At 48.7% G+C, this 26910-nt stretch overlaps 1 protein-coding gene and 1 long non-coding RNA gene across 2 annotated transcripts in view; one reads left to right on the forward strand and one right to left on the reverse strand.

Annotated features, from left to right (window-relative positions):
- Positions 1-25786, reverse strand: part of LOC135245651 (uncharacterized) — a 68844-nt gene extending 43058 nt beyond the window's left edge. Inside the window, exon 1 of the long non-coding RNA XR_010327324.1 lies at positions 25699-25786. This is a non-coding gene — a long non-coding RNA (uncharacterized LOC135245651). The remainder of the gene's footprint in view (positions 1-25698) is intronic.
- Positions 10805-16223, forward strand: LOC135245649 (potassium voltage-gated channel subfamily A member 1-like). Its single transcript, XM_064318835.1, has 2 exons — positions 10805-11517; positions 12034-16223. The coding sequence occupies exon 2, from the start codon at positions 12273-12275 to the stop codon at positions 13758-13760; it is 1488 nt and encodes a 495-aa protein (XP_064174905.1). The 5' UTR covers positions 10805-11517; positions 12034-12272; the 3' UTR covers positions 13761-16223.
- Positions 25787-26910: the final 1124 nt, after the last annotated feature.

Genomic DNA, 26910 nt, shown 5'->3' on the forward strand with positions numbered 1-26910 from the left:
CGAAAATTGGAATCTGAAGGGGACGAAGGATTCTAAGACATGACAGCGAGAACTATAGGGAATCCCCCCATCCCCACCCCCACCGCGCGATTGGCAGTGACCGAGGAGCAGCGGCGCTCCGCTCATTCTCTCTGCGCTATTTTTAGAAAGAGCCATTTCCCCCCGAGGGAATAAGAAGTCCGCTTTTTTTTTTTTTTACGGACGAGCTGTAACCCAGACCATACACGAATTCAAAAAGAGAAAGGGCTCCTCCTGAATTAACGAGATGCTCTGATCAGAGTTATTATTATTATTATTTAATAGATATGTTGCTCTCAACACTACCATGTGCCATAAGCCAATAAGTCAAAGATCACCATTCTGCACTTGCGATAACAGTTGAAAATTATTCCCACTGCCCTTCCCCATATTAACACAAAAATCGTACATGCTTGTAAAGGCAAACAACTATTTGCATCGATTTAAAATAATATTTTTGCAAGAACTTTTTGTAGAGGGATTAAAAACAACCAAGGCTTGGCTTATATGTATTCTGTACACGGTCTGTACAGCATCACATGAATCCCACTGACTACACGATGAATGCCCCAAGGAGAAACAGCGCATGGCTACGTCAGCTGCATCGTGAGCGGGTCTGGGCTTCTAGCACACGATGTTGACTTGCTCCGTGAATTAACAAGAATGCGCTGATCTTTAAGGGAACATTCAATATTATTTAAATACCAAATCAGAGTGCCATTCCCCTGTAATGAGCTTTCAAAAAAGAGGGCACATCTTTCAGTTGGAGAGCTTGAGATCTGGGAATCTGGGAACACAGAAGATCACAGGGGTGGGAAAACGCACTGGGCCACACCATTCCGAGTCACAGCCATGTGACACCAATTGCACAATGAATCAATGAACTGGCAGTTTGAACAGCGAACCGGTGCAGGTATAGCAGCTAAATGCCCCGCCCAGTAATCCCAGTTCAGATGTTGGTCGCCCCCCACTCCCTCCTGAGGCACACATGCTCAGCTGGACAGACCTTCTGTAGATGGCCTTTCAACCCGAAAAAAGGAATACACGTCTTATAACCCCACTGGAGTGGCTGCACCCAGTTTGACCCATTCATGACAGGATTATCCACACTGATGCATGCTGGGGAAAAAAGTGTTATACAGTTGGAGGGTAGGCTGGGCCCGACTGTTGCAGGTTGGAGCATCAGCTGTGGTTTGTACCACCGGTCGGTGTGCCACTTCATAGCTTCTATCGTTTTACCTAAAGCTTCCCTGTGCTGAGAGGCTCAGGTGAGAGCGCCTGTACCTGTACCTGGGCTCAGTGCTGCATCCTCAGCTCAATATACACCTGCCGATGCCGTGGTCTGTGTTACTGAATGTAAGGGGACCCCACGTGCCAGCGCTGGTCCACTCGCGTTTACCGCGAATACACGCGCCATTCAGCGAATACACGCGCCATTCAGCGAATACGCCCGCCATTCAGCGAATACGCCCGCCATTCAGCGAATACGCCCGCCATTCAGCGGATACGCGCGCCATTCAGCGGATACGCGCGCCATTCAGCGGATACGCGCGCCATTCAGCGGATACGCGCGCCATTCAGCGGATACGCCCGCCATTCAGCGGATACGCGCGCCATTCAGCGGATACGCGCGCCATTCAGCGGATACGCGCGCCATTCAGCGGATACGCGCGCCATTCAGCGGATACGCGCGCCATTCAGCGGATACGCGCGCCATTCAGCGGATACGCGCGCCATTCAGCGAATACACCGCCATTCAGCGAATACACCCGCCATTCAGCGGATACACCCGCCATTCAGCGGATACACCCGCCATTCAGCGAATACACCCGCCATTCAGCGAATACACGCGCCATTCAGCGAATACACACGCCATTCAGCGAATACACCCGCCATTCAGCGAATACACGCGCCATTCAGCGAATACACGCGCCATTCAGCGAATACACACGCCATTCAGCGGATACACCCGCCATTCAGCGAATACGCACGCCATTCAGCGAATACGCACGCCATTCAGCGAATACGCACGCCATTCAGCGAATACACGCGCCATTCAGCGAATACACACGCCATTCAGCGGATACACCCGCCATTCAGCGAATACACACGCCATTCAGCGAATACACGCGCCATTCAGCGAATACACACGCCATTCAGCGAATACACGCGCCATTCAGCGAATACACGCGCCATTCAGCGAATACACGCGCCATTCAGCGAATACACACGCCATTCAGCGAATACACGCGCCATTCAGTGAATACACCCGCCGTTCAGCGAATACACGCGCCATTCAGCGAATACACCCGCCATTCAGCGGATACACACGCCATTCAGCGAATACACACGCCATTCAGCGAATACACCCGCCATTCAGCGGATACGCACGCCATTCAGCGAATACACGCGCCATTCAGCGAATACACCCGCCGTTCAGCGAATACACCCGCCATTCAGCGAATACACCCGCCATTCAGCGAATACACCCGCCATTCAGCGAATACACGCGCCATTCAGCGAATACACGCGCCATTCAGCGAATACACGCGCCATTCAGCGAATACACGCGCCATTCAGCGAATACACGCGCCATTCAGCGAATACACACGCCATTCAGCGAATACACACGCCATTCAGCGAATACACGCGCCATTCAGCGAATACACGCGCCATTCAGCGAATACGCCCGCCATTCCGCGCGGCCCAGACTCCCGCCGTATCAAAGCCTCTCCCACGTGCACGGGAACGCGGCGCAATCCGAGCGGAAACCATCCAGCGCCCATCAATTATTAAACGCAATCCAGGACGAAGACTCAAAGATTCCCCTCTCTGTGGGGTGGATATGATATGAGCGAGGGTAACACTGAGCACTGGGCCCCTGGCTGAAATGATTACGGTAAAAACAAAAATGTTACGTCAAATAGCCCAGCATACTGTACGTTGCTAAAACTGGGTTTGGTGTTCCGCTGCTGCTGACGATTTCTCGGAAGACTGTAATGGCTTGAGCACTGACGTCAGTCGCTCGCGCACACACACACACTCACACCAGTGAGCGCACACAATGTGCTCGTTGAGGAGTATCGAGACAGCCAAGGTACTCACTTTACTTCTGAGGGTGAGGAACACCAATGCCCTCATACGCATGGTTAAATGTGGAGACACAGCACTGCCACAGATAGGAAAACGTGAGCATCGTTGGTCTAAATGGCCTGTTCTCTTCACTACGTTTTGTCATGTTAATCGGTGCCACAGCAGTAGCTACGAAGCAGCCGTTCAGCATATGGAGGAGGCTGGTGCTCACACTGCACACACCACACAGACAGCAAAGCGCAGTTATAACGGAGAGATGCGTGCGGAGCGCTGAACATTCCCTCACACAGACGCACAGCGAAGTGCACATCAGCTGAAACGCCTGCTCAAAGCCTTCCTCTCGCAGCTGTTGACCCCACGCCCACGGCACGCCCGCCCCCACACACTCCCTCACACCCACATATGCCCGAGTGCCACAAGTGCAGCTCAAACTGTGGACGCCATTTTACGACAAGCGTTAGTCTTTTTAAGCTACCGCCATCTGTACACGGGCATTTGTTCAGTTATTGTCATCTTCAGATCCACACTAAAATGCTCAAAACCTACTCTGATAAAGTACATCCACAGATTACAGTACATTTGATTTAATTTCATTTGTATTTTCTGATAGGATACACTGCAACACTCTTGGACTCACATAAATTTGGTCAATTAAATGAACACTGAGCATTTACAGTGATCCCAGGAAACAGGGCTGTTAATAGAACAATCAGTGAATTACAAAGGGGCGGGACGATCTCAGTCAGTCACACACAGGGTTTCTGCATAAGGCCAGAAATAGGGTGTTTGCTGGAATAGCGAGGAATGAGGTAAAAGTCTGCTAAACGTGCTCCACCAATCAGGAACCTACACCCATGGCCAGAGCTCCAATCAGGAGCCTACACCTGCGGCTGGAGCTCCAATCAGGAACCTACACCTGCGGCTGGAGCTCCAATCAGGAACCTACACCTGCGGCTGGAGCTCCAATCAGGAGCCTAGACTGGCAGCTGGAGAGCCTGCCGGCACCCTTCGGCACCTCCCTCTCTCATTATTTAAGTTCAGTCAGCCCTTCACCCAAAAATAGAGTAAAGCAGGCAGTCCTGGTTTGGCCCACTTATGCGAGTGCTAGGTTCACACAGCCCATAGGAGTGTCACAGCACACAGCTGCAGCTCAATGCTCAGCAATGCCACTCAGGGGAAAAACAGATAAAAATAATATTATTAAAAATAACAACAACTGGCAACACATTTATTTATAAAGATAAATAAGCGAATGAATACGGCCACCTCTCTAAGTCTCTATAAGAGCTGCTTGTTTTGTGCTGAGCTGCACGTTTTTTTTATGCAGCTGACGTAGTTACTGGAGGCGGGGCTTCGCTGATGTCATAATGCTCGAGGTGCCCTTCTCACCCGCCTGTTTCGCTGCACGTTTCCTGCGTACTCAAACATGGACGTTTAAGCTGAAAATGTGGCCCAGCTCAGGCTGCAGGACTGTGGCCTCTGGAGCTCCAGATACGAACGGCAGCTCTTTAGGGAGAGTCTGGCTCACCCGCTCCCAGGGGCACGTGTCGTTCTAAGAGTCTCGTTATACGCTAACGAGGTACGCTTCACGCACGTTAGGGCACGTGGAGACCTTTAATTGGACTGCTGCTCAGACACAGTCCACGTCAATGACCCCGGTCTGATAACAAAGCGGCACAGCCTTCCCCCGTCCCGTCTGAGTCACCGTTATTACTTATTCATCTGCCGGAAACTCCAAAACGGCTGCCAGGTCCAGGTGAGGTATGTGTGTGTGTGTGTGTTTGTGCATGTGTGTCTGTGTGTGTGCGCGCGTGTGGTAGAGGAAGCCCATGCTGGCCACTGCCACCATCCCCTCCCCCTCCAACTACATCTCATCCAAGCTACAGCTCCCCCACCCTCTCAATGCGGCAGACTCCATTTCCCATGATGCTCAGGAGCGGGTCTAATAATAGCCTCTGAGTCCCAGGGGCCCCGGCCCCTCTCTCCCCTGTGTTGGGCTCGAGCGTGATGCCCGGCGATGTGCAGGCTGCTCCTGGCCGGGCAGGATGTGAGGGGACCACACAGGCCTTACGTAAGAGCGGGCTGGTTATGAACGAGCACGAGCCTGACAGGGCCCAGGAGAACTCTACTGAGGGTGCCAGTCTGATACCTGTGCACGTACGCACATACGCACATACGCAGTGCTGTTATCCTGTGGGCGCGACCTGTGCACATACGCACATACGCAGTGCTGTTATCCTGTGGGAGCTACTCATGCATTGCATGATATATGGAGATGTCTGTTATCCCTGTCATTCGCAGGACCGTGTGTACAAGGGCATGTTGTGCTGTTTATCTGATAGGGCTCCTGTGCACATCACTTCGCGTGTTTGCATTCCTGTGGGAGCTCTGGAGGACGCTTGCCAGTGCTGTTCTCCCTGTAAAGGGAGCTACGGCATTGTATGTATATTTATTGGAGATTTTTGTAATACACTATGCATGAAATGTCATTACACGAGGAACCAGGAAGTGTGTTTAAGAGGGCATGTTTGAGTGCTGTCTGAAGTCTGATTACGGGCCCGTGTGTCACTCACTTCGGTGTGTTTAGCGATTCCTGAATGGGAGCCTTGCGGGGAGGGGACTGTTTGGCTCAGTGGCTGTTCCTCCCGCTGTCAATACAAGGAGGGAGCACAAGCCCCACAGAACGAGCCTCAGCTGCGTCTCACTCAGCTTCCTGAAGGGGCTGAATGTGGAGGAGGCGGGGGGGGGGCAGGGCAAACACGGGGTCGGACAACACGCACACGCTAATGCACACACGCTAACACGCTGCTGCACGCCTGCAGGGGAGAGAGAGTCTATATAAAGAAAGAGAGAGAGAGGGGGAGGGAGGGAGAAAAAGAGGGTGAGATGGATGAGAGGAATATGGAGAGAAAGAGAGGGAGAGAGAGAGAGGAGAGAGAGGGGGAAGGGAGAAAGACAGAGAGAGACAGAGGGAGGGAGGGAGGGATGAGAGGAACAGGGAAAGAAGGGAGAGAGAGAGAGAGAGAGAGAGAGAGAGAGAGAGAGGGGGGCTGGGGCCTGGAGAACTGCCTTTCAGACCGGGTCCGTCTCTAATGGACCCTCTGGCTGACACACAGAGGAGCAGGCTGTGTGTGGGACCCCAGGGCACGGGACAGGGGAACGCACCCAAACCCCACACCAGCGCATAAAAAACCCCCTTATCTCCGCAGCCAGGGCAGGGGCGGGTGCGAGCCGGAGTTCACCTTCGCCGTTATAAACTTTCCGTCCTCCCAAACCCCGTCTGCCCGGCTCAGCTTTCAGCTCCATCCATCAGACGCTGCATGCCGCTGTAACCCTCCCCTGGGATTAGACCTGCACCCGCCTTTGTGAGGAGCCTGGCCTTCCAGTATCAGCTAACAACCCCAACACACATACACACACACACATACATACACACACACCCACGCGTAGACACCTATACACACACACACATACACCTACACACACAAACACACACACAACCCCCAACACACACACACACACACACACACACATACATACACACAAACACACACACATACACACAAACACACACACACACCTACACACACATACATACACACAAACACACACACATACACACAAACACAGACACCTACACACACCCACACACACATACATACACACACACACACATACATACAAACAAACACATACACACAAACACACACCCACACACACATACACCTACACACGCACATTTACACACACATTCCTCCTCCTCCTCCGTCAGCCTCCACTCTGCTGTGACTCCATACTCCTCTCCCATCACATCCTTCTCGCAATAACACATCTGAACGTATGGAAATATATTTCCCATTACATACCAATATGTTGTCATTTTTGTTTGCCAACACATTCTGTTGGTTATATTCATAAATATACCAACAATAGTTGCCGTTTCTTATATATTTTGCAATATGTTGCTGAATATTATTCAATACATTTCTCAACACAGCATCTATTCTGCCAGGACAAAGCCACAGACCAAGCCAGCAATAAGAGCCCAATGACTCTGCTATATGATACGATCAAACTTATGAACCTGCGGTAAGACTGGGTCTCTTCCAGTGGGTCCAGCACTGGCTGTAATGCACTGCTCTGCTCGACCAGTAGGTGGCGCCGTGTGTGACTCCAAGCACAGCTGGTCCAATGTGCAGCTGTATCAAAACGCCAACCCCTCTTTGGTTCAACATTGCTACTTATTTATTTTTTTAAAACATGAAATCAAATAGGCTATACTTCGCTGAATCATTTGCACAAGGTAATTCCAGACAGTGTGGACCGTGTGACTGACTGGCCCCCAGGAGGAAGCAGGCACAGGCTTTGGCAAACACACGCTGCTCTCCCAGCGACTCTGCGAAAGCACAGCGGACGGACGACCCCCACGTATCCCCGCCGCCGCTGATAGCTCCTGGTTGCCATGACGAAATATGTTTTACATGATGCTCGTACAGAGAGCCCTTTTACCTCTCGCTGCCTGGATCTGGCGGAACACAGCGCACTCTGTGGCCCTGCCAGCACCTCACCCAGACACCCGCACGCAGAACACAACACAACACAACACGACCTGAACCTACACAACACAACACATCACAATGCAACACAACCCTACACAACACAACAAAAGGGGGCGTGGTGAGTCTTAGCCAGCTCCACACCAGCAGTTACCCTCTGTCTAACCCTCAAACACACACAGGCATCAGCGCTACTGGGCAATACCTCTCCTGTAAACAGATACAGGGCCATAGTTATTATGTCTACTGAAAGTGGGTGATGTATCCCTTTGGGGATGGACAGTAACGTGTTTAACATTGAGACCGGCACAAGAGTGGCTGGTAACTTCTGACTCCGTCCAACTGAACTCTCATTCTCACTCTCTCACTCTCACTCTCTCTCTCACCCTCTCCTCTTCTCACACCATCTCCTCTCCCTCTCCCTCTCCCTCTCCTCTCCCTCTCCCTCTCCCTCTCCCTCTCCCTCTCCCTCTCCCTCTCCCTCTCCCTCTCACTCTCACTCTCACTCTCACTCTCACTCTCACTCTCACTCTCACTCTCACTCTCACTCTCACTCTCACTCTCACTCTCACTCTCACTCTCACTCTCACTCTCACCCTCTCTCTCTCACCCTCCCCTCCTCTCTCACTCTCTCCTGACAAAAAAATGGGCGGGGCTCCAGCCCTCCCCTGTCAGGATTTCGGGAGGGCCAGGGGTCAAACTGAAGAAGCGACTGTCTGTGCGCTGGCCTTGGTGCTGAAAACATTCTCCTTGGGGGAAGCTGTTCTGCGCTATACGGGAAACGACTGAAAATACAAAAATGCTCCTTTAACAAGAAGTGTGGAATCAGCAGAGCCAAATGCAGCTGATAAAATTTCAAAAAAAATCACATCCCATCAGATAGAAACAGCCTTATGTTTCAATCCTACAGCAAAAAAAAAAAAGATTTTCAAGGTGCAAAGTACAAGGTAAACTTTATTGTACCCAAAGATAGTCACAATGTCAGAGGAGAATATAATCAGATCCTTCTTTTTTCATTCCAGAACCTGTGCGACCAATAAAGTTGGGATTATGTGAATCTACACAATCTTTCTTCAGCTTCACATGGAGCACTTCACATGCGTTGTTTTAAATGTATTTTTTGTAGCCAGTCTCTCCCTTCCAGAGATTATCCTTAAACCCCCTCTGCTGCTCAAACACCTAATAACCATAGCAATATAACCACAAGAACCATTACAAGATAACCATAAGGACCACCACAATATAACCATAATAACCATATCAATTTAACCGTAAGAACCATATCAATGACCACAACGTGCACAGCATTATAACCATAATAACCATATCAATATAACCATAAGAACTGCAACAACATAACCGTAAGAGCCATTACAAGATAACCATAATAACTGTTGCAAGATAAGTGCTCTGCAATTCAATAAGACAGTTTATCAGCTGAAAATGGACACATGCCGTAATTGAAAGCTCAAAGATAGCTTTCACGAATTAAATAAGAATACAAATACTCTTCTAGGTTTAGAGTAGGAACACACACACACACACACACACACAATCATGCTACCTGTTCAGCGGGTCCTTAAGTTTAAGTCTTACAAGCCCATATATAACATTTAAACAAATTAATACAAACTTCTTTTTTTCAGAAGGCTACTTTATGGATGTCTGTTTACTTCATTCTCCGGTGTACCCTGCACTTAACTTCTGCCAATATCCAGCTGAGGTACACCAGCCGATGGCCCAAGCCTTTGGCTCTCCCTCCAGTGAATGCGATATGAGAGGGACTGCCATGGCAGAGCTCTCACCATTAATACCTGGTGATGTTGTGCCTTTCTTTGATATCCCTCGCCTTCAGGTAACCAATACGTTTTTCAACAAAGGTCACTGCTGGGGTCAGCTTTCAAACCTCACAGACAACCCTAAGAAATAATGTGACAGCTTCACGCAAGCAAGTTATTTATCAGCCTATTGTTTTACTCTGCACACAGTACACTGAGCAGCCATATACCCATATGCTTGATATTTCTCACAGTGGGACTTTTTGGGGATTTTTCACCAGGCTATCTCTGTGTCTATCTTGACAGCCAGACACACGGTTAGGCGTGCACATCATGTGACAGTGTCCTCATCACGTGACAGTGTCCTCTAGTTCCACAGTTATGAGAACTGTGACTGCCCGCTCCTGTGGCAGCTATGTATGTCGTTCCATGCAACACATTCCGGGTATGCACAAGGTCACGCCACCTCTCACCATATGGCCGTCAATCATTTGATGATCCGTGACCACAGTCCTCGAACGTCAACTGAATACGTCCATAGGTCATCCCCAAATGCTCGTTCAAAACAGCTCAATCAATTAAGCAAAAAAAAAAACCTCATACGTGGACAGTACCCATCAAACCAAAGACAATTAAATGAGAAGCTAATTTGGATTTTATAATTTTCCCAGTGGGGTTTCAGCTAACAACTGACCTCTATTCTGGTTAATTACCTCGGATTAAATAATTACGATGGACAGAAGCCCCGATCAAGTCTAAATAAAAACAGAGATTAATAAAACGTTACTGGTTGGAACTGTCAGACTCCCGGGCGGATGATATTGGCCATGGGAGGGGCCGTGCCGTTAAATGTACTGAGTAAATAACTGCTGATTGGCCATTCATTCCCTGTATCGTGTAGAATTCCCCTGGTCATAGATTAACAAGAGAAGCAAACGCTGATCTAGCTCATCCCAAACCCGTATCACAAAGATCCCCTAAAACCTAATCCCCCGCTCTGCTAAAACCGTTTAGTCTTTCCCCAATTAAACCAATCTGCATATTAGCTCACCGTGGTCTTGTTGTGCTATATCCCCTTTTATAAGGGGAGCATAACAGCAGGAAAATTAAATACTAAAACCGTGCTGCTCAACGAGGCCGATATTACAGCAGTCGGCTTTTAAGCGGTTGTGTTTTTTATGGTGTAGAAGGAAGGCACTTGTGGAAACCAGTGTTAGCACAACCCGTCTGCATTGCGTCGAACCCCCCCCCCTCCCCCTCTCTCTCTCTCTCTCTCCCCTCCCTCCTTCATCGGCTCTCCGTTCCCCTCCTCCTCTCTCGCTCTCTGTAGCTGTATGAAAACGCGCGGTGGGCTCCGCTTTAACATTTATTAAAGAGTTATTTTCTCTCCCGTATTTCTTTTTCTTATTGATCACCCACCCTCCCCAGACCATCCGCGTCCCTTAATTTTTCCAAAGGTTCTTCGTTCATTGCCTTAATAGTTGGGTTTTTGGTACCAGTGCACCCAAGGGAGGTCCGTACCTTCTGTCTGCACCAAACAGGAAAAAGCTCTCCAATTTCTGCTGATGCGGCAGCGTAGAGAAATGGCCCGTGCGCTTATTGCCCCTTAATGTATTCAGACCTCTCAATCGCACCATCATAATTTTCTACCGTTGTGCAGCGCGCGCGCGTCTGACTGTGCAGCTGGACTGGGGTTCAGCGGAGTGGCGGTTTCTCTCGTGCCGTACGTTCGCGTTCTTCGCTTCCTTACCCTGCAGTCGCTTAAAGCTCGTTTCTCGCTCGCCTGCCTAATTATGATTTCAAACAACCTGCATCTGCATTTGGCTTCCACCTCCAAGACTCACGCGCCTACTCGAGTCTTGGATGCTCCGAACGACCAACGTTAGAGACCAATGACACCGAAATGCCACGGACGTTTAGAAGAAAAATATAGTCTATCAATATTTCAGGTAAGCTCGAGTAGAGCACGTTGTAAAGTGATATCAAAAAGGAGCAGGCGGCGCAAAGTTATAGCACTATCTGAAGCTGCTGCCGGACTGGACACATTCCTACACAGTTTTCTTCGAAATAAGGTAAGCGCAGCAAGTCTACTGATCTCCTTAATGCAGATGGTGGTCGCAATGTTATGATTATGATGATGGTGATTATTATTATTAGTATTATTACTAGTATTATTATTATTATTATTATTATTAAGAGGCAGGAGTAGCCGCAGTTGTTGCGGCCGCAGTAGTATTTGTTGGCTTCTAGCCTGAATCTGTGAATTTAGCGTATGCGAGATTTTGCGGAGAGAGTGGGAGGGCAGTAGAGCGAAACTTGTATGACGCTGCATGCCATTAAAAATGAACACGACCGGTGATTGACTGGACAGTGTTGAATCCATAACGCTTTGGAAATAATTTATTTTCCCTGAATTTCGCATTCCTAACACCCAGAAGCGGCATATAGTCCGCTCCCCGGCAACCTTAGAGAGCCAACCGCATTAACCGAGGAGAAACTGCTGAGCTGGCAAAGACCTCTGCTGTTCGATCCATTCTTTTCCCCCTCTCTCTCTCTCTCCCTCTCGCTCTCTTCGTTTTCTATCTAAGTGGGTGACAGGGACAGCAGCAGCACGCAGCAGTGGCGGAGTGAAGCAATGGCCGTGTCAGCGAGAAACGCAGGGGGGCCGCACTGAGGCGTAGCGAGCACTCCCCGGCAGGGGGGACCGAGGCGCACCGCGGAAGGGGCGAAATAGGAGAGCAGAACTGCGGGAGAAACTGGATGCCCGTTCAGCCGGGCTGAGCGAAAATCCCTCATCCGGCGCCCTGCTCGGACTCCAGCCTCCGGTATGACCGTCGTGCCCGGAGATAACATGGACGAGACCTCGACTTTGCCGGGGAACCCGCAGGACACCTACCCCCCGGACCACGGAGACCACGAATGCTGTGAGAGGGTGGTCATCAATATTGCGGGACTGCGCTTCGAGACGCAGCTCAAAACGCTGGCTCAGTTTCCTGAAACACTGCTGGGTAACCCCAAGAAACGGATGCGGTACTTCGACCCCTTGAGAAACGAGTACTTCTTTGACAGAAGCCGTCCGAGTTTCGACGCAATACTCTATTATTACCAGTCCGGGGGCAGGCTGAGAAGACCCGTCAATGTTCCTTTGGATATGTTCTCGGAAGAGATAAAGTTTTACGAGCTTGGGGTGGAAGCGATGGAAAAGTTCCGCGAGGATGAGGGGTTCATCCGTGAGGAAGAGCGCCCATTGCCCGAGAAAGAATTTCAGCGCCAAATCTGGCTCCTGTTCGAGCACCCGGAGAGCTCCGGACCCGCTAGAGGGATTGCTATCGTATCTGTGATGGTCATCCTAATTTCAATTGTCATATTTTGTTTGGAAACCCTACCTGAACTGAAAGATGACCCGATAGGCCACTACGAAACTGTGGGGAACACTACCTTCTATTACAAACCAAATATCTTGACCGACCCTTTCTTCATAATCGAGACACTGTGTATTATCTGGTTCTCGTTTGAGTTGATAGTGCGGTTTTTCGCTTGTCCCAGTAAGGCCGCCTTCTTCAAGAACATGATGAACACGATTGATGTCGTGGCAATCATTCCTTATTTCATCACACTCGGCACGGAGTTGGCGGACGACCAAGAGCCAGACGGCAAGGGAGAGGCGAAGGGAGAGCAGGCAACGTCTCTTGCTATTCTCAGGGTGATCCGTCTGGTCCGGGTGTTCAGAATATTCAAGCTCTCGAGACACTCCAAGGGGCTACAGATTTTGGGACAGACCCTGAAAGCCAGCATGCGCGAGCTGGGACTGCTAATCTTTTTCCTGTTCATCGGGGTCATCTTGTTCTCCAGCGCAGTGTATTTCGCCGAAGCGGAGGAGAAGGGGTCCTTCTTCACCAGCATCCCGGACGCGTTCTGGTGGGCTGTGGTATCCATGACAACCGTGGGCTACGGGGACATGGTTCCCGTAACTATTGGGGGGAAGATCGTGGGTTCCCTGTGCGCTATTGCCGGCGTATTGACGATTGCGCTGCCGGTGCCCGTAATAGTGTCCAACTTCAATTACTTCTACCACAGGGAGACCGAGGGCGAGGAGCAGGCTCAGCTTCTAAATGTTAGTAATCCGAACATTGCGTCTGACTCCAATTCTAGTCGCCGCAGTTCGTCTGCCGTCAGCAAGTCAGAATACATGGAGATCGATGAGGACATAAATAACAGCATTGACAATTTCAGAGAAGCCAACCTTAGAACTGGCAACTGTACGGTAGCCAATCAGAACTGCGTTAATAAAAGCAAGCTGCTAACAGACGTGTAGAACCGAAACACCAGCAGCCGGTGGACTTAAGTGACACCATGTCTCCTTGTATATAATGTATAACCCTAATCCGAATGCTTTATTGACCTCGCTAATGCGTTCTTGCATTGCGATTATTATCCTCAGCGACGTTAAAGAAAGACGACGATAAAAAAGATACAAACGCTTTCAGAGTACATGAAAGATAATATTTTCATTTATTTTCAAATGGGATCCTTCAAGTTCGTTCAAGAGAAATCGTTTTAACTAGGTTTATTAATACTAGCTCCCCTAACCGGGATTGCCATTAGTGTATGTGTGTGTGTATATATATATATATGTATATATATACAAGCTATATATATATATATATTCAGCACGATTATAACAAGAGAACCAGTGGTATCGGTTCTGCAGCGATAACAAGCATCTGCAGCTATCGATCAACGTATTCCCTCGCGCTAGGGCATACTGTACCGCAACTGTACAGTCAACAAAAGTACTGCATCAAAAAAAGCGACTGCTCCTTCGCTGCGAATTCACAGTGGACGTAGTTACGGGTTCGAGGATATCTGCAATGCTGCTATTCTTTCCGCAGATGCAGGCAATTTACAATTCTGCAAGGTTGGTAAGATGTCATGCAGTTCAGAAGCAAGACAGCACAATGAAGAAGAAAAAAAACGAGTAAAATGTTCGCATGTTCAGATACTCTTCTTTTTAATATTGGCATGTGTGAGACATTATCTCATATGATGGGAAATCTATCTTTGTTTGATCCCAACTTTCAGATTCCGTTCTCTCATTTGCTTTCACCAAAAGTGCACTGGTTATGTATTATCAATGACTAATAATTTAAACTTATTTAACTGCTGAATGTTAAATCTTAAGGGAACAGTAACTTTTGGTGATCATAGCATGTCAAAAATACTCAGCATTATGGCCTAATCGACTAAGGTACTGTGTACCCTGGTACAATATATTTAGTGCATGACGTCAGTATTAAACAGCTTGCGGTAAACTGAGAGACTTTAGAAGGATCAGATGACTTTCCTAGTTATTGTTAAGGAGATGAGAGGCTTCACGTCCTAATCTTGTCTGAACTATGACTCAATATATCTAAGCCCAACATTGGGGAAACTTGGCTTCTGAACAAAGGTAACAAAGAAGAAACAATTATACTGAAACACGTATACTCCATAGTTAGCACCGGTCAGCATTACTGCAGAATCGCAATGCATGATGGACCTTCTCAGAACAAGGAAATCTGAAAATTATTAGCCTAATCATGTAAAAGGTGCACACATACTGCTCTGACTCTTAAATCTTTAATGGTTCTAAAATATATATCTATATTATTCAGCACATAATGCAGAGGAAAATGCAGCAATTTTACTTATATTAGTTGCTAGTGCCTTTTAAACCTCTTACCCATAGAATCGTTGAAAGTGCCTCCCCGCGCATCATAACTACTCAGTTTTGAACAGGAACGGAGAGGCGTTTCTCATCACGCGACAGTGCGAAGTAGAGAGCAGCCAACCGACCCACGTCCCTTAGGCCCCAGGAGTGACAACTGAAAAATACAGCCCGACGACACCGTCAGCAGGTGCATTCTGGGAAGTTGTGTTATTGTTATGGTGGAGGATGATGCGGTTGCCGGGCAACACAATCACACAAAACAGCAAGGGGAAGGGGAGGATTCTGGATCCCGGGGAAGGGGGGGAAGGGGGGGGAGCTTGAGTGGCAGAGAATCCGGAATCACGAGGCGAACAGTCCTGAGCGGAACGTTCCCGCCAAAAAGCCCTGCTCTCCTTTTCAACTCCAGGCCTCAGCAGGACTCCCAGCCACAGAACAAGACCCATACAACCGACCAACCGGTCAACACACACCGCTGCATCAGCAAGACCCATACAACCGACCGACCGGTCAACACACACCGCTGCATCAGATCCACCATTTTTTAAAGAGTGCTCAACATCCGCTCTACTTTTCATTTTTTACATTTTTTATCATCATGTCCCTCGGGACTTTGCCGTGACAAGCCTTTTCTGTTGTCTACCTCAGCCAGTCAGCGCACTGCTCCTTATCCCACGCGTTAAACTGCAGCGCTCCTCATCCCACGTGTTAAACCTTCAGTCTCTGCATCGTCCGTGGCGATAGTTTCTCTCTGACCCCTCACATCAGTCAACCGTCATGGAGCGGCTTGGGGAAGGCCGCCCGCGTGGAATCACAAACAGTACAATCCCCACTTTCTCCCGGTCCCTTCAGCTGCGCAGTCACCAGCCACGCATGTCAGGAGGCCCGGGCCGGAGACGGACGGACCCCCGAGCCCCAGCGAGACGAGGCGGACGCCCCGGAGGGGACAGGCCCCTCCGTCCGCCTCCGACAAACACCCGAGACTGGAGACTGCGGCGATGTGTACAGCCCGTCCGACACGAACACACCAACAACCTTTCCTCCGGATGTTTGGGAATGACAGAAGAAAAAGAAATGAAAGAAAAAAAAAAACAGTTATTTTTATATATGGTTTTGTTAACAATCAAACTTGTGTGCAATCAGGATTGTCGGAGTAGCGGGGGGGTTAGAGTATCTATACGGACATTTTAGTCGGCGGCTCTTAAGGTTTGTGTAGGTTTTACCCGAACATCGCGATGGACAATGCTGACGCGCTGGAGATGCACAGAACAGGTAGGCTGCCGCGGCAACGGCTCTCAGTGTTGCTAAGTGATAACAGGGAAGAGACAGGACCGGGTGACACTTCCCTTCTAAAGACTCAGGAGTAGGTTAACCAGGCCGAGCAGCGGTGCGGGTGTACAGTGTTTTAGAATACAGGCCACATGTGCTGTTCTGCTTGGGGACGCAGCTGAGTGGCTAAAAACACAGCGACAGATCAAACTGGACTAAATGCACAACTCCCACCCCGAGTGTGCAGCACGCACTGAGAGAAGCTGTTCAGAGTGTAGTGTGAGGTGTTCTGAATTTGTTTTAAATACAAATTAAAATGAATGCCAGGATAACTTCACAATTCATATGATCATAAAAGGCTTAGCCAGCTCCCGTATCATACTTTATTTTAATTTTAACTTATTTTTTTGTAGCAGTCTTAAGTCTTGTTTAAGAATTCATTTGAGAGCCCTATCTGAATGAATAAAAACTACACTGGTTGTAATTTATTTGTTGGGTCTCCCAAACAACGTGTTCTGAACAGAATCAATGTAGCCAAAAAGAAGTGTCATTCATTTTCTAAGATGTTCGCCCAGCTAGTACATATGATTTGATAGTTTACGATAAAACAGACAAAAATTATATAAAAACATGAAGTCAAATCTTCCATAATATGTGTTTAAAAAAAGCAAACCAACAAACATTCACATCGCTAGAATCATATGGGCGTGCATGCATTTTAAATGATCAGAGATGGTAGATCAGCTTTATCTCCTGATTTAATACTGCTGACCTTCATGATTTTACTGGTTGTAAGTTTGGGAGTGGCCAGCCACACGTAGAACATGGTGCTTATGCTGTTACCAAGGAAACGCAGGTGCGTGCCTACCAACAGACTCCCATGAACAAACCGTACTGCAGATGCAAACCCGAGAATGCTACCTGAGCTTTCATATGACTCCACTCTTTGATGAAGAGGCCGTTCTTCCCATTGAATACTGTAGTGGTGCTACGCATATAAAACATTGAAATTATATCAGTGTCCCTATTTTTCTCCCTCCAACTCTCTCTCTATCCCTCTCTATCTCTATCTGTCTCTCTCACTCTCTCTCTCTCTCCCCCTCTCTCTGTGTCTCTGACACTCTCTCTCTATCTCTCTCTCTCCCCCTCTCTCTCTCTCTCTCTCTCTGTCTCACTCTCTCTCACTCTCTCTCTCACTCTCTCTCTCACTCTCTCTCTCACTCTCTCTCTCACTCTCTCTCCCCCCTCTCTCTCTCACTCTCTCTCTCTCTCTCTCTCTCTCTCTCTCTCTCTCTCTCACTCTCTCTCACTCTCTCTCACTCTCTCTCACTCTCTCTCACTCTCTCTCTCTCTCTCTCTCACTCTCTCTCACTCTCTCTCACTCTCTCTCTCTCTCTCTCTCTCTCGCTCTCTCCCCCCCTCTCTCTGTGTCTCTGACACTCTCTCTCCTCTGAACACACTCATTTTCAGGCGGATGCTCCCAGCATATTCCCCACAGTGTGTTGAGAGCCCTCTGGCTCCTGGCTCATTGATTGATTTTGCTGAGCGCTGCAGGCTCAAACCTGAGGAGCCACGCATGGGTGCATTTACTTAACCCTTTCAACAGTGGGGTTTTTTTCTTTTCCTTTTGGAACGTTTGTGTTTCAACATTCTAAGTCAGCATTCTAGAACTCCGTTGCTTTCAATTTCCAGCGCCGATTGCTACACCAGCGTCAGATTGTTCAGCTATGAACGTTCCGATCGCATGTCTGTGCTCTTACAACATAAAGGGTTATGCGAGTAAAATCATAGAGGGTCAGAAGTGATTATTATTTCCTTTTTTTAGACACAATGACATGACTTTACCAGCCACATTTTAAAATCCTGTATACGGGACGACTGCCGGCTGGCCGAGGGACACGACACAAACCGAGGTCCAGTAACGGCACAGCCGCTGAAGAATACCTTCCAGTATTACCATGAGTTAAATGTGAAGTATGTCAAGTGCAGCTGGACCCCAGCTGTTGGGCTGAGGAGGTACTGCTGGACCCGTTTGGGAAGTGCGAGGATGCTGCAGGGGTGTGCATGTGTACAAAGCAAGCCTAATAAATCCGCACAGGTGCTTAAACAAACAGGACGGCATTACAAGTTCGTACATGTTATATGTACTTAGACTTTCCCTTAACGGGTGTACTCAGATAACTGTTATTAGACTTCCTGTCATATTAGTAGAAATAAGGTATCAGACTCTCAGTTGACCACTTCATGTGAATGGGTTTACTTTGATTTCAGTTTGTACTGACGTAATCATAGTTATGTCCGTTGTAAAAAAAAAAATCTCATTGGCTCAAACGTCAGAACCTTTATTCTTCTTTTCTTGCAACATGAAAGCCATGACTAGCACAAGAATACCAATGAAAAGATGGTCGTATGACTTCCACTGAGATGTACATGGCATAAGAGCGGATGGTGAGAGTATCACCATTGATCTGTCTTTTTATATATATTATTATATCAGCTGATTTGCCCTGGTGCACACACCATAACGGGACAGGTCTCCATTCGCATTTTACAGCTAATTGTCGATATAAAGGGTTATTCTCTCTCGACAGCATCTTGCCCATACAATTTAATAAATACAAACTGCATGGTCAGAAGATTGCATGAAATGAGTCATCCATAACTGAAGGGCAACAGTACAGCAGCTGAATCATATTTCATTTAATTTCATTCAATTCTGTTATTTGCATCGCCGCTCATAAACAATTTTGTCCATTATTTTCCATTCTGATGACAATAATTGTGATTATTATTATTATTATCATTATTATTTTTATTACATAATCATAAAGGATTCGTTCATGTGACCAGATCATTTGAGCAGCAAATTGTTCTGCCTGCTCAAACTAAACTGTCAGCGTCAAACAAATTTCACCTCTTCTGAAAGCAGCCCCCCCTTGAGTTGATCACAAACGCGGTGAATTGGTCGCAATTGCATTTATAACCTTTGGGGTTCTGGGTCTGTCTGTCAGTTCTGAAGGAACACTGTCCATTTGTTCCATGTGCATTCAGTTGTTCATGTTGCTTTTGGGTTTATTGTTTTGTTTTTGTTTTTAAATTCACAATTCTGCAACAGTAAGGTTCGTCACATGTTGGTGAGGACATAGTCTGTGACCTATGCAAGAGTACCCATTGTTTTCTGTCACTCATGATTTTATTATATACAGGATAGCATCAAATTCAATAAATTTTTAAGGATCTGACCTTTGTGTAATCTTCCCTTTTTTTCCCCCAAACAAGTTCCGTGAGAATGGTGGCGCACTGAGCAAATGTTTTTTTTAGCAGGAAATGACATCATTCTATCATTTGGATTGCGTTCTCTGCATGAGGCTCTATTTCACATTTAATACCATTTCATGTTGCGATCCAGCCGGTCCAGAGGGGGGATTATTGCACGCAGATTAAATAGAGGCTTGTCGGTCGCGGGTTGAAGTTGCGAAAGCTCATGGGGCGGAACCACGGAAAACCCTTCATGAATACACAACCCAAAGTCTCATGCCATTCACAAAAAACCTGGGCAGGGAACTCTAGGCCCAGAGCCTCGGACCACTGCAACACCGTCCAAAATTAAGAATTTATACAAGCTGAATGAAAAGCAACATGTTGCCATTTTGTCTGGCTCGGTACCTGGAACTTTATGTCTCTCCCAGAAGGACATTCCTTTTCATGAGAATACTACATCTGAGACGACGCCGCCATTCCAACCTGTGACTGTCTAGCACTACAACAAGCCTGGTCTTTGTTTCTACAGCATGCATTAACGAGTCTGTGTGGAAAAAACACTTCCTAATGCCCACTTGAAATTTTAACTAATTTACATCTATGTCCCCTTGTTCCGCTGACAGTCCTGAACCAGAACTATCCATTGTGGACCACTTATTTAATCTCATAAAATATAAAAACCTCAGCTAATTCCCCATGTTTTTAAAATCTGCAGCTGACAACTACTTCATGGCTACATCAACATGGCGGAGCTGCATATATGTCATATATTTACATAGTACAGTGCCTTTGCATTTCCTATAAATTCTTTGACAAATTTTTTAATTAGTATATATTTTTTTATATTTACATAAATTACTACGTCAATTTGGAAATGCCAGACGAGCGCGCAGCCAGGCGGTGATTAGTGTTGCTGCGCAGTCAACCTGCTGAGCTGCGCAGTCGCAGTCACTGTGTTCCAGCACTGCGGCTCATGCACCGCTGTCCCTGGCATGTAACCAATCAGAGCAGCTGCTGGCATCTACAACCCGGCCAATCAGAACCCTCCCTCCTTCCCTCCAGGCGCATGAAGCTGTTGGCCACGTAAGGTTCTGGAACGGTCTGAATTCGGTATCAGACAGTGGGTCACATGACTAGCACTTCAACAGAATAAGCCAATCAGCAACCCCACACCCAATGTTAAACAGAAAGGGGCCCTTAGATACAGACTGCTCCTGCTTCTTTCATGATCTGGAGATGCTGTAGAGCTGATGACACAGAACTTTCTCCCTCTGAAAAGCCTACTTTTAAACTTTGCCATTTTCTTTGATCAATCCACCGAGGAGGCCATAGCTACACTGACATGACATGGACTAATATATCAGAGACTAATAAATTATTTCCCCCATATTAGCAATCTACAGATTCATATTTTAACAGTCTGCCACCATCAGTAATCTACTATCTACTCTTGAATTATTTCCAACATTAACATGGACACCGAATCAAACGCACGGACATGTAGACCACATAAAGCACGTCTCCTCCAGAACAACAGTACACGCTGAACCTTTTTACAACGCACAGCAGTTTAATGAGCTATTTAATCCCGCAGAAAAAAAACAGTTCTGTGTTCCTGGAGCTGTGGTTTGAAATGGGAGCCTAGTTATAAGGAGACCACAGGGGCTTATTGACAGCTTAGGTCACTGTGAGAGTGTGTGTGCGTGTGTATGTGTATGGGTGCGTATGTGTGTGTGTGCTTACCGTCAGCTCACTAAGAGAGAATTAAAATAGGGGGGTGTGAGGACCACTTTACAGTGGAATGTATACAGAGCACTGCAGTGTATGAGTCTGATATTTCAGCAGTGTCAGATTACACTGGGTCCAGCAGCAAAGAACACTTGTGTCAGGGATTCTGCATTCACCATCAGGATCACGTAGAAAAGAAAATACTGATTCAACTGAACGGCGATAAAGACTCAAAACTGCATTTCAGCTCTACTGCTCTAATAGGATAGTACAGCAGGGAGAGCCGCACAATTACAGCTTCCTGTGAGGAGGCCAGGAGGCGGAGCCTACACCTGACTAGCAGCACAAAGGCAAAGTGAAGGGGAAGGAGCCCACCAGCTTGTGTGAGGGGGTAACAGTGCCTCTGTTTATTGTTATACGGTGCCGAGCTTATTGGAGGCTAGCGCTCCAAACAGATGGACAGCGCACAAACACTCAGTCTGCAGCAACGGGGTCTCCGGCGAGCTGGGCTTCTCCAGTCAGTAAGCAGACGGGCCCATAATGTGTTTGCATGAAAACACACGCCATTCAGTTGGCCTCAGTCAGAAAGGGGTTAAGACCGTTCCTCTCTCTAACAAGCCCCTAACCCCGCGCCACAACCATACCTCTCCCCAGATACACACCGGACCAGAGGACACGCCTAAAAAACCTGTGACCAGACCAGGAGGAGAGGGAGGGTTGAGATCATTTCTCATTTATGAGGCCAGCTAACATGCGGCCTCTGAAGCTCTGCACCGCTGGAACAGGCTCAAAGGCTCTCATTAGCACACGGGCCAGAGTCCTGGACCGGTCCCCAAAGCAGCAGCAGTATCATCAGGGGCTCCGGCTCATTAGACTACACACGGTTAGCGCCTTTTTGCTAAGGAAGGCCCATGAAAACACAGGAGGGGAGCGCACGAGGGCAGCGCACGAGAGGAGCGCACGAGAGGAGCGCACGAGGGGAGCGCACGAGGGGAGCGCACGGTGCCGCTGAGAGGACAGCGTGTCCCCCGTCCCGCACTCAGATCCCTCATACATAAACTCCCCATGTCTGAGAAAACAGAGCGAATGCACCCTTCAGTGTGCAAAGCAAGATGTGGCAGCAGGGATGCAGTATACGAATGCACCACCCATGTGTTCAGAGACAGTGACTCTTGTGTGTGTGTGCGTGTGTGTGTGTGTGTGTGTGTGTGTGCATGCGCGTGACCACACACACACTCACAGCGCGCTTATCTCTCTCACACACACACGCAGGCAGAGCCGTTCTTTTCAATGGAAGCGCAGTGACAGCTCCGCACACAGACGGCCCAGAAGCCTCTCCTTCATCCCTTTCACACCCGCGAGCGTGCCAGGGCCCAGCCGTGATTAAAGCTAATCCCGTTTTGCAAGCAGCGCCTCTAAATAACTCTCATACCTGCTGCTTTATAGTATCACAGGAAAGGCAATCCTTCATAAATTATTCACCAGCTGATGATTGTGCAAAAGATTTAGAGGTTGGAGCACATGGACTGACTGGCGTGAGGACTGAAAAATGGAGAAAAATCACGACCCTTCTTCCACCGCACGTGTCACTGTCATCAACAGCAGAAAGAAAGCTAAACGTGACCTTTGACCTTTCGACCTTCGAACCCCAAGGTTGGCCGCAGCCTGCTGCCTCTGGCCAGAGCAGAGCGGTCTCGCAGAACTGAATGACTTATAACTTTTTTATCCCTGAGTCAGGTCTCTGGAACACTTGATATCGCGGATCGATCTGCAGCAGAGGGAGAGCGCTAGCCACGGGCAGAGCTGCAGCTTCCTCACCGCCACTTCCTGTCCGCATCATCAGAAAAGCGGCTCAAGGTCCCGTAAGGGCTCGGAACTTTCTGGATTATTTACTCATATACACAACATTACTCGGAATAACATTACTCTAAAATACAACATTAGGTATAATCTCATAATATATACAAATTCATAACATTACTCAATATATACAACATTCGACGATTTTGAAATGCTGTAAAAATTTGTATTACAAGCGCTGCAATGTTTAAAAAAAAAAAAAATGCTGCACATAGCTCTGCAGCCTCTCTGTAGACTACGAGCAGCCAGGGAAACTGCTGCTGTTCGGGAAGCTGAGCTGAGATCAGCGTGTGAGCGAACGGGGAGGAGGAGGGAGTTCTGGCCCGTGTGCCCACACTCTCCCATCACTGCACACAGCCTCAGACAGGCCTCCTCTCTGCTCACGCTGGTCTGGGGCACCCTGCACTCACTGGGGAGGGAGGGGGGAACGAGTACACACCGACCCTCAGTTAATTTAGCCGAAATATTCAATATCAACGCACCACCGCAATCAATACCGGTCCACAGGCTTGCAAGCCAAACAAAGTGAGCGTTTGTGTGTGTGTGTGTGTGTGTGTGTCTCTCTATGTGCGTGTGTTTGTGTGTGTGTCTGTGTGCGTGTGTTTGTGTGTGTGTCTGTGTGCGTGTGTTTGTGTGTGTGTCTGTGTGTGTGTGTGTGTGAGAACTGGAATGAGTGAAATCAGAACCTGAAGTGCATCAGTAACATTCACAAGTGGCGGTGAATCCCCGTTCCTCAGCCACCCGCCTCTCTGGCAGTTGAGCGCTCTGGGCCAGAGAGTCCCGTGACCCGCTGGTCCTCGCCCGCCAGGTCGCCGTGGAGACCGCCGCTGGCCTGCTCGGCCTGTGTGCCGACGCCCCCCCCCTCGCTCGCTCGCCTGTTGCGCAAGTCACATCCGCGACTACCGCCACCACCGCCACGCCTCTTCAATAATTCACAGCCCCTCCATCCCTCCATTGTCCTGATGGAAATCTGTGAGCTGATCTTTGTGAAACTCGAGCCGGATGCAAGCGCGCCCTTCCCCACCCCCCCGGGGAGGAGGGGGTAACGCAGACAGGTGACATCAGCCATCCGCTAAAGAAATACGCCAATTCATTTATTGATATAAGCTGGCATAACCGGGTAAACCCCGCCCCCTACAGCGAGAGGGTCCCTCTGCAGGTACAGACATTTTACAGCTCAATCTGACAGTGTCCGGCTGTGCAGGAGAGCAAGGAGACTTGATGGCTACACTGCTTTTTTCCTCTCTCTTTTTTTCCTTTTTTTTTTTTTTTTTTGCAGGAGGGAAATTATACCGCCTCTCTGACCACAGCAGAGTGTATCATAGCAACAGCGAGAGGGTATGAGGTGTCATTTCTCCACAGTTTATCCATCATGTGAACGCTTACATTCCCGCTATTTCTGGGCATGACTAACATTTTTTTTTAAAGTGCTCTCATGAGCATGTACTTAGCACTTTAAATTCAGGAGGGCAACGTAAGTTTGTGACCGCCAACAACTTATCTGACTGAGCAGAGCGCTTCCAAAAAAACCCCTACCCCGAACTCAGCCGTGCGCCACAAAACCGCTGTACCTGCAGCAATGCATGCTGGGAGAACAGGTGAAACAACCTTGCATTGACAAAGCGCATTACTCATTCCCTGGGAGTGTGACTGCAGGCTCTGTCCCGGGTTATGCAGAACATCAGTGTGAGGGGGTACGCGGGGTGAGGGGTGAGGAGGTAGGGGAGGCGGGGAAGGGGGCTGGTTCAGTCATAGCGGGGCGGGACAGATGGAAAAGTAACACAACTCTACTGCGCCCCCCCCCCTCCTCCCCCTTTTGAAAGTCAGCGCTGCAGCCCTGATTCTGTAGGGGATTTAACACAAAGCAGCAGGACAGTAACTCAGCCCCCACCCCCCATCCCCCCGTGTAAAAGCGCTGACTCAGCTCCCAGCGCGCTGCAGATAGATACACTCCTGGATGACACGGGCAGATCGCTGCACCGCGCTGACCTTGGGGAGGGTGGGGGGGAGGGGGACAACGTGTTTATCACCGCAGCAGAGCAGAGCTGCAGCTGGCCGCTCACACACCCGCCCCCCCCCCCCCCACCTCGCCAGGGACCGCCCCAGAAACTTCAGCTCATCCCATGAAAGATTCCACAGAGATCAGGGTGAACCGAAACACAAATTAGGGAAGAAACGCTGGAGCTGAGGACCTTGGATGAAGGGCAGCATAGTCTATGGTTCAGGGTACATCATGTACATCATGTTGGGACACTGCAGACCCACAACAACACAGGTATAGCATCCAGGACATCACATCTTTCCATCACCTGATAATACCTCAGCTCGTTTGTTTGTTTTTGGGGTCACCACAGAGAAGAATGTGAATGGCCAACACACATCACACACACACATATGTACATATACACTTGTGAGTACACACACACACACGTACCTGACCCCAGGGCTCTCGAACCTCCAGTTTCCTCTCGCTGTCCATTATCTCTGTGCAGCTCACACCAGTTCACTCGTGTCTGTGAAAACAGAAGGACAAACTGTGAGCATTCTAACAGAGAATGGCAAACGGAAAGGCCTTCTCCATTATCCAGTGCTGGCCGTCAGAGCAGCATGTTTTACAGTAAGACTAGGTGGATGTGCGGCCTAGCAGGGGTCTGCTGAGTCAGGCCAATGGCAGCCAAGCACAATCCATATGGCTTCACAGCGTGCCATCTGGACAGAGCATACCTGCATGTATGTATATAAAACAGGCATTCTTGTTATCACCTGCTGTAGGAACCTGCATACTGCAATGCTGAAGCTGAATCAGATTCTTTGCACCAGCCAATCATAGTGGCTGATTTGTTTGATGATGACACTGTCTCACGTGGATGAGGTCATGCTCAGCCACACACCCCAGGCCACGCCCACACCACTGCAGGACCCTGTCCTCACCGGTCACCATGAGCCCCATTGTTCTGGCAGTCACACTGATTTTACACCGCCCCCAGCACTACCCCCTCACCTATTTTTAATACCTCAGTAATAATACGCTCTTATCAGTGCCCTGCCACTCAGACATGTAACCAAATCTTGCTGCATCTTTTCCTATTTTTTGCTGCCTATCTGCATTATTTTTCAGAGAGACATCATCACAACTCTGTCTTGCTGAATGCAGAGAGGGCAGACAGGACTGTGACCGTGAAACATCGCGGAAAATTCCCGCTGCGTCTGGACTGTCGCTGGCACAGCCGTAGCCGCTGACCGAGGCGGTGATGCGGGGGCCTGGGGTCCTGTTTTGGGACGGGGCGGTGGCGTTGGGCGCCAGGGCTGCGCTCAGGACGGGCGCGAGCCTCACGCCGGGCGGGGCTTTTGGGCTACGCCACGGTTGAGAGGCTTGGCACCGTGCGCCCATTAGCCTAATAAAGCAGAGCGGCCGCTTGGCCAGACGCACAGATCAGCGCCGGCACGGGACGCCACCGCCGGGGGGGAGACGGGAGGAACACGCCAGACCCAAATCACCGAGTAAAACTGAGCGGGCGGGGGTTTGGGGGGGCAGAAAATAGCGTTGTGTAAATAACTGATGTGGATCAAAAGACAACAAATGATGAGCCGGAGGGAGGCGCTGTGAATAAACTGAATTTTGTTTTCAGAACTTTATTGG

Source organism: Anguilla rostrata, chromosome 19, assembly GCF_018555375.3.
Source record: "Anguilla rostrata isolate EN2019 chromosome 19, ASM1855537v3, whole genome shotgun sequence".
Classification (NCBI taxonomy): Eukaryota; Metazoa; Chordata; class Actinopteri; order Anguilliformes; family Anguillidae; genus Anguilla; species Anguilla rostrata.

Coding starts and splice junctions, on each gene's coding strand:
- LOC135245649 (XM_064318835.1), top strand. CDS start 12,273: ATGACCGTCGTGCCCGGAGATAACATGGACGAGACCTCGACTTTGCCG.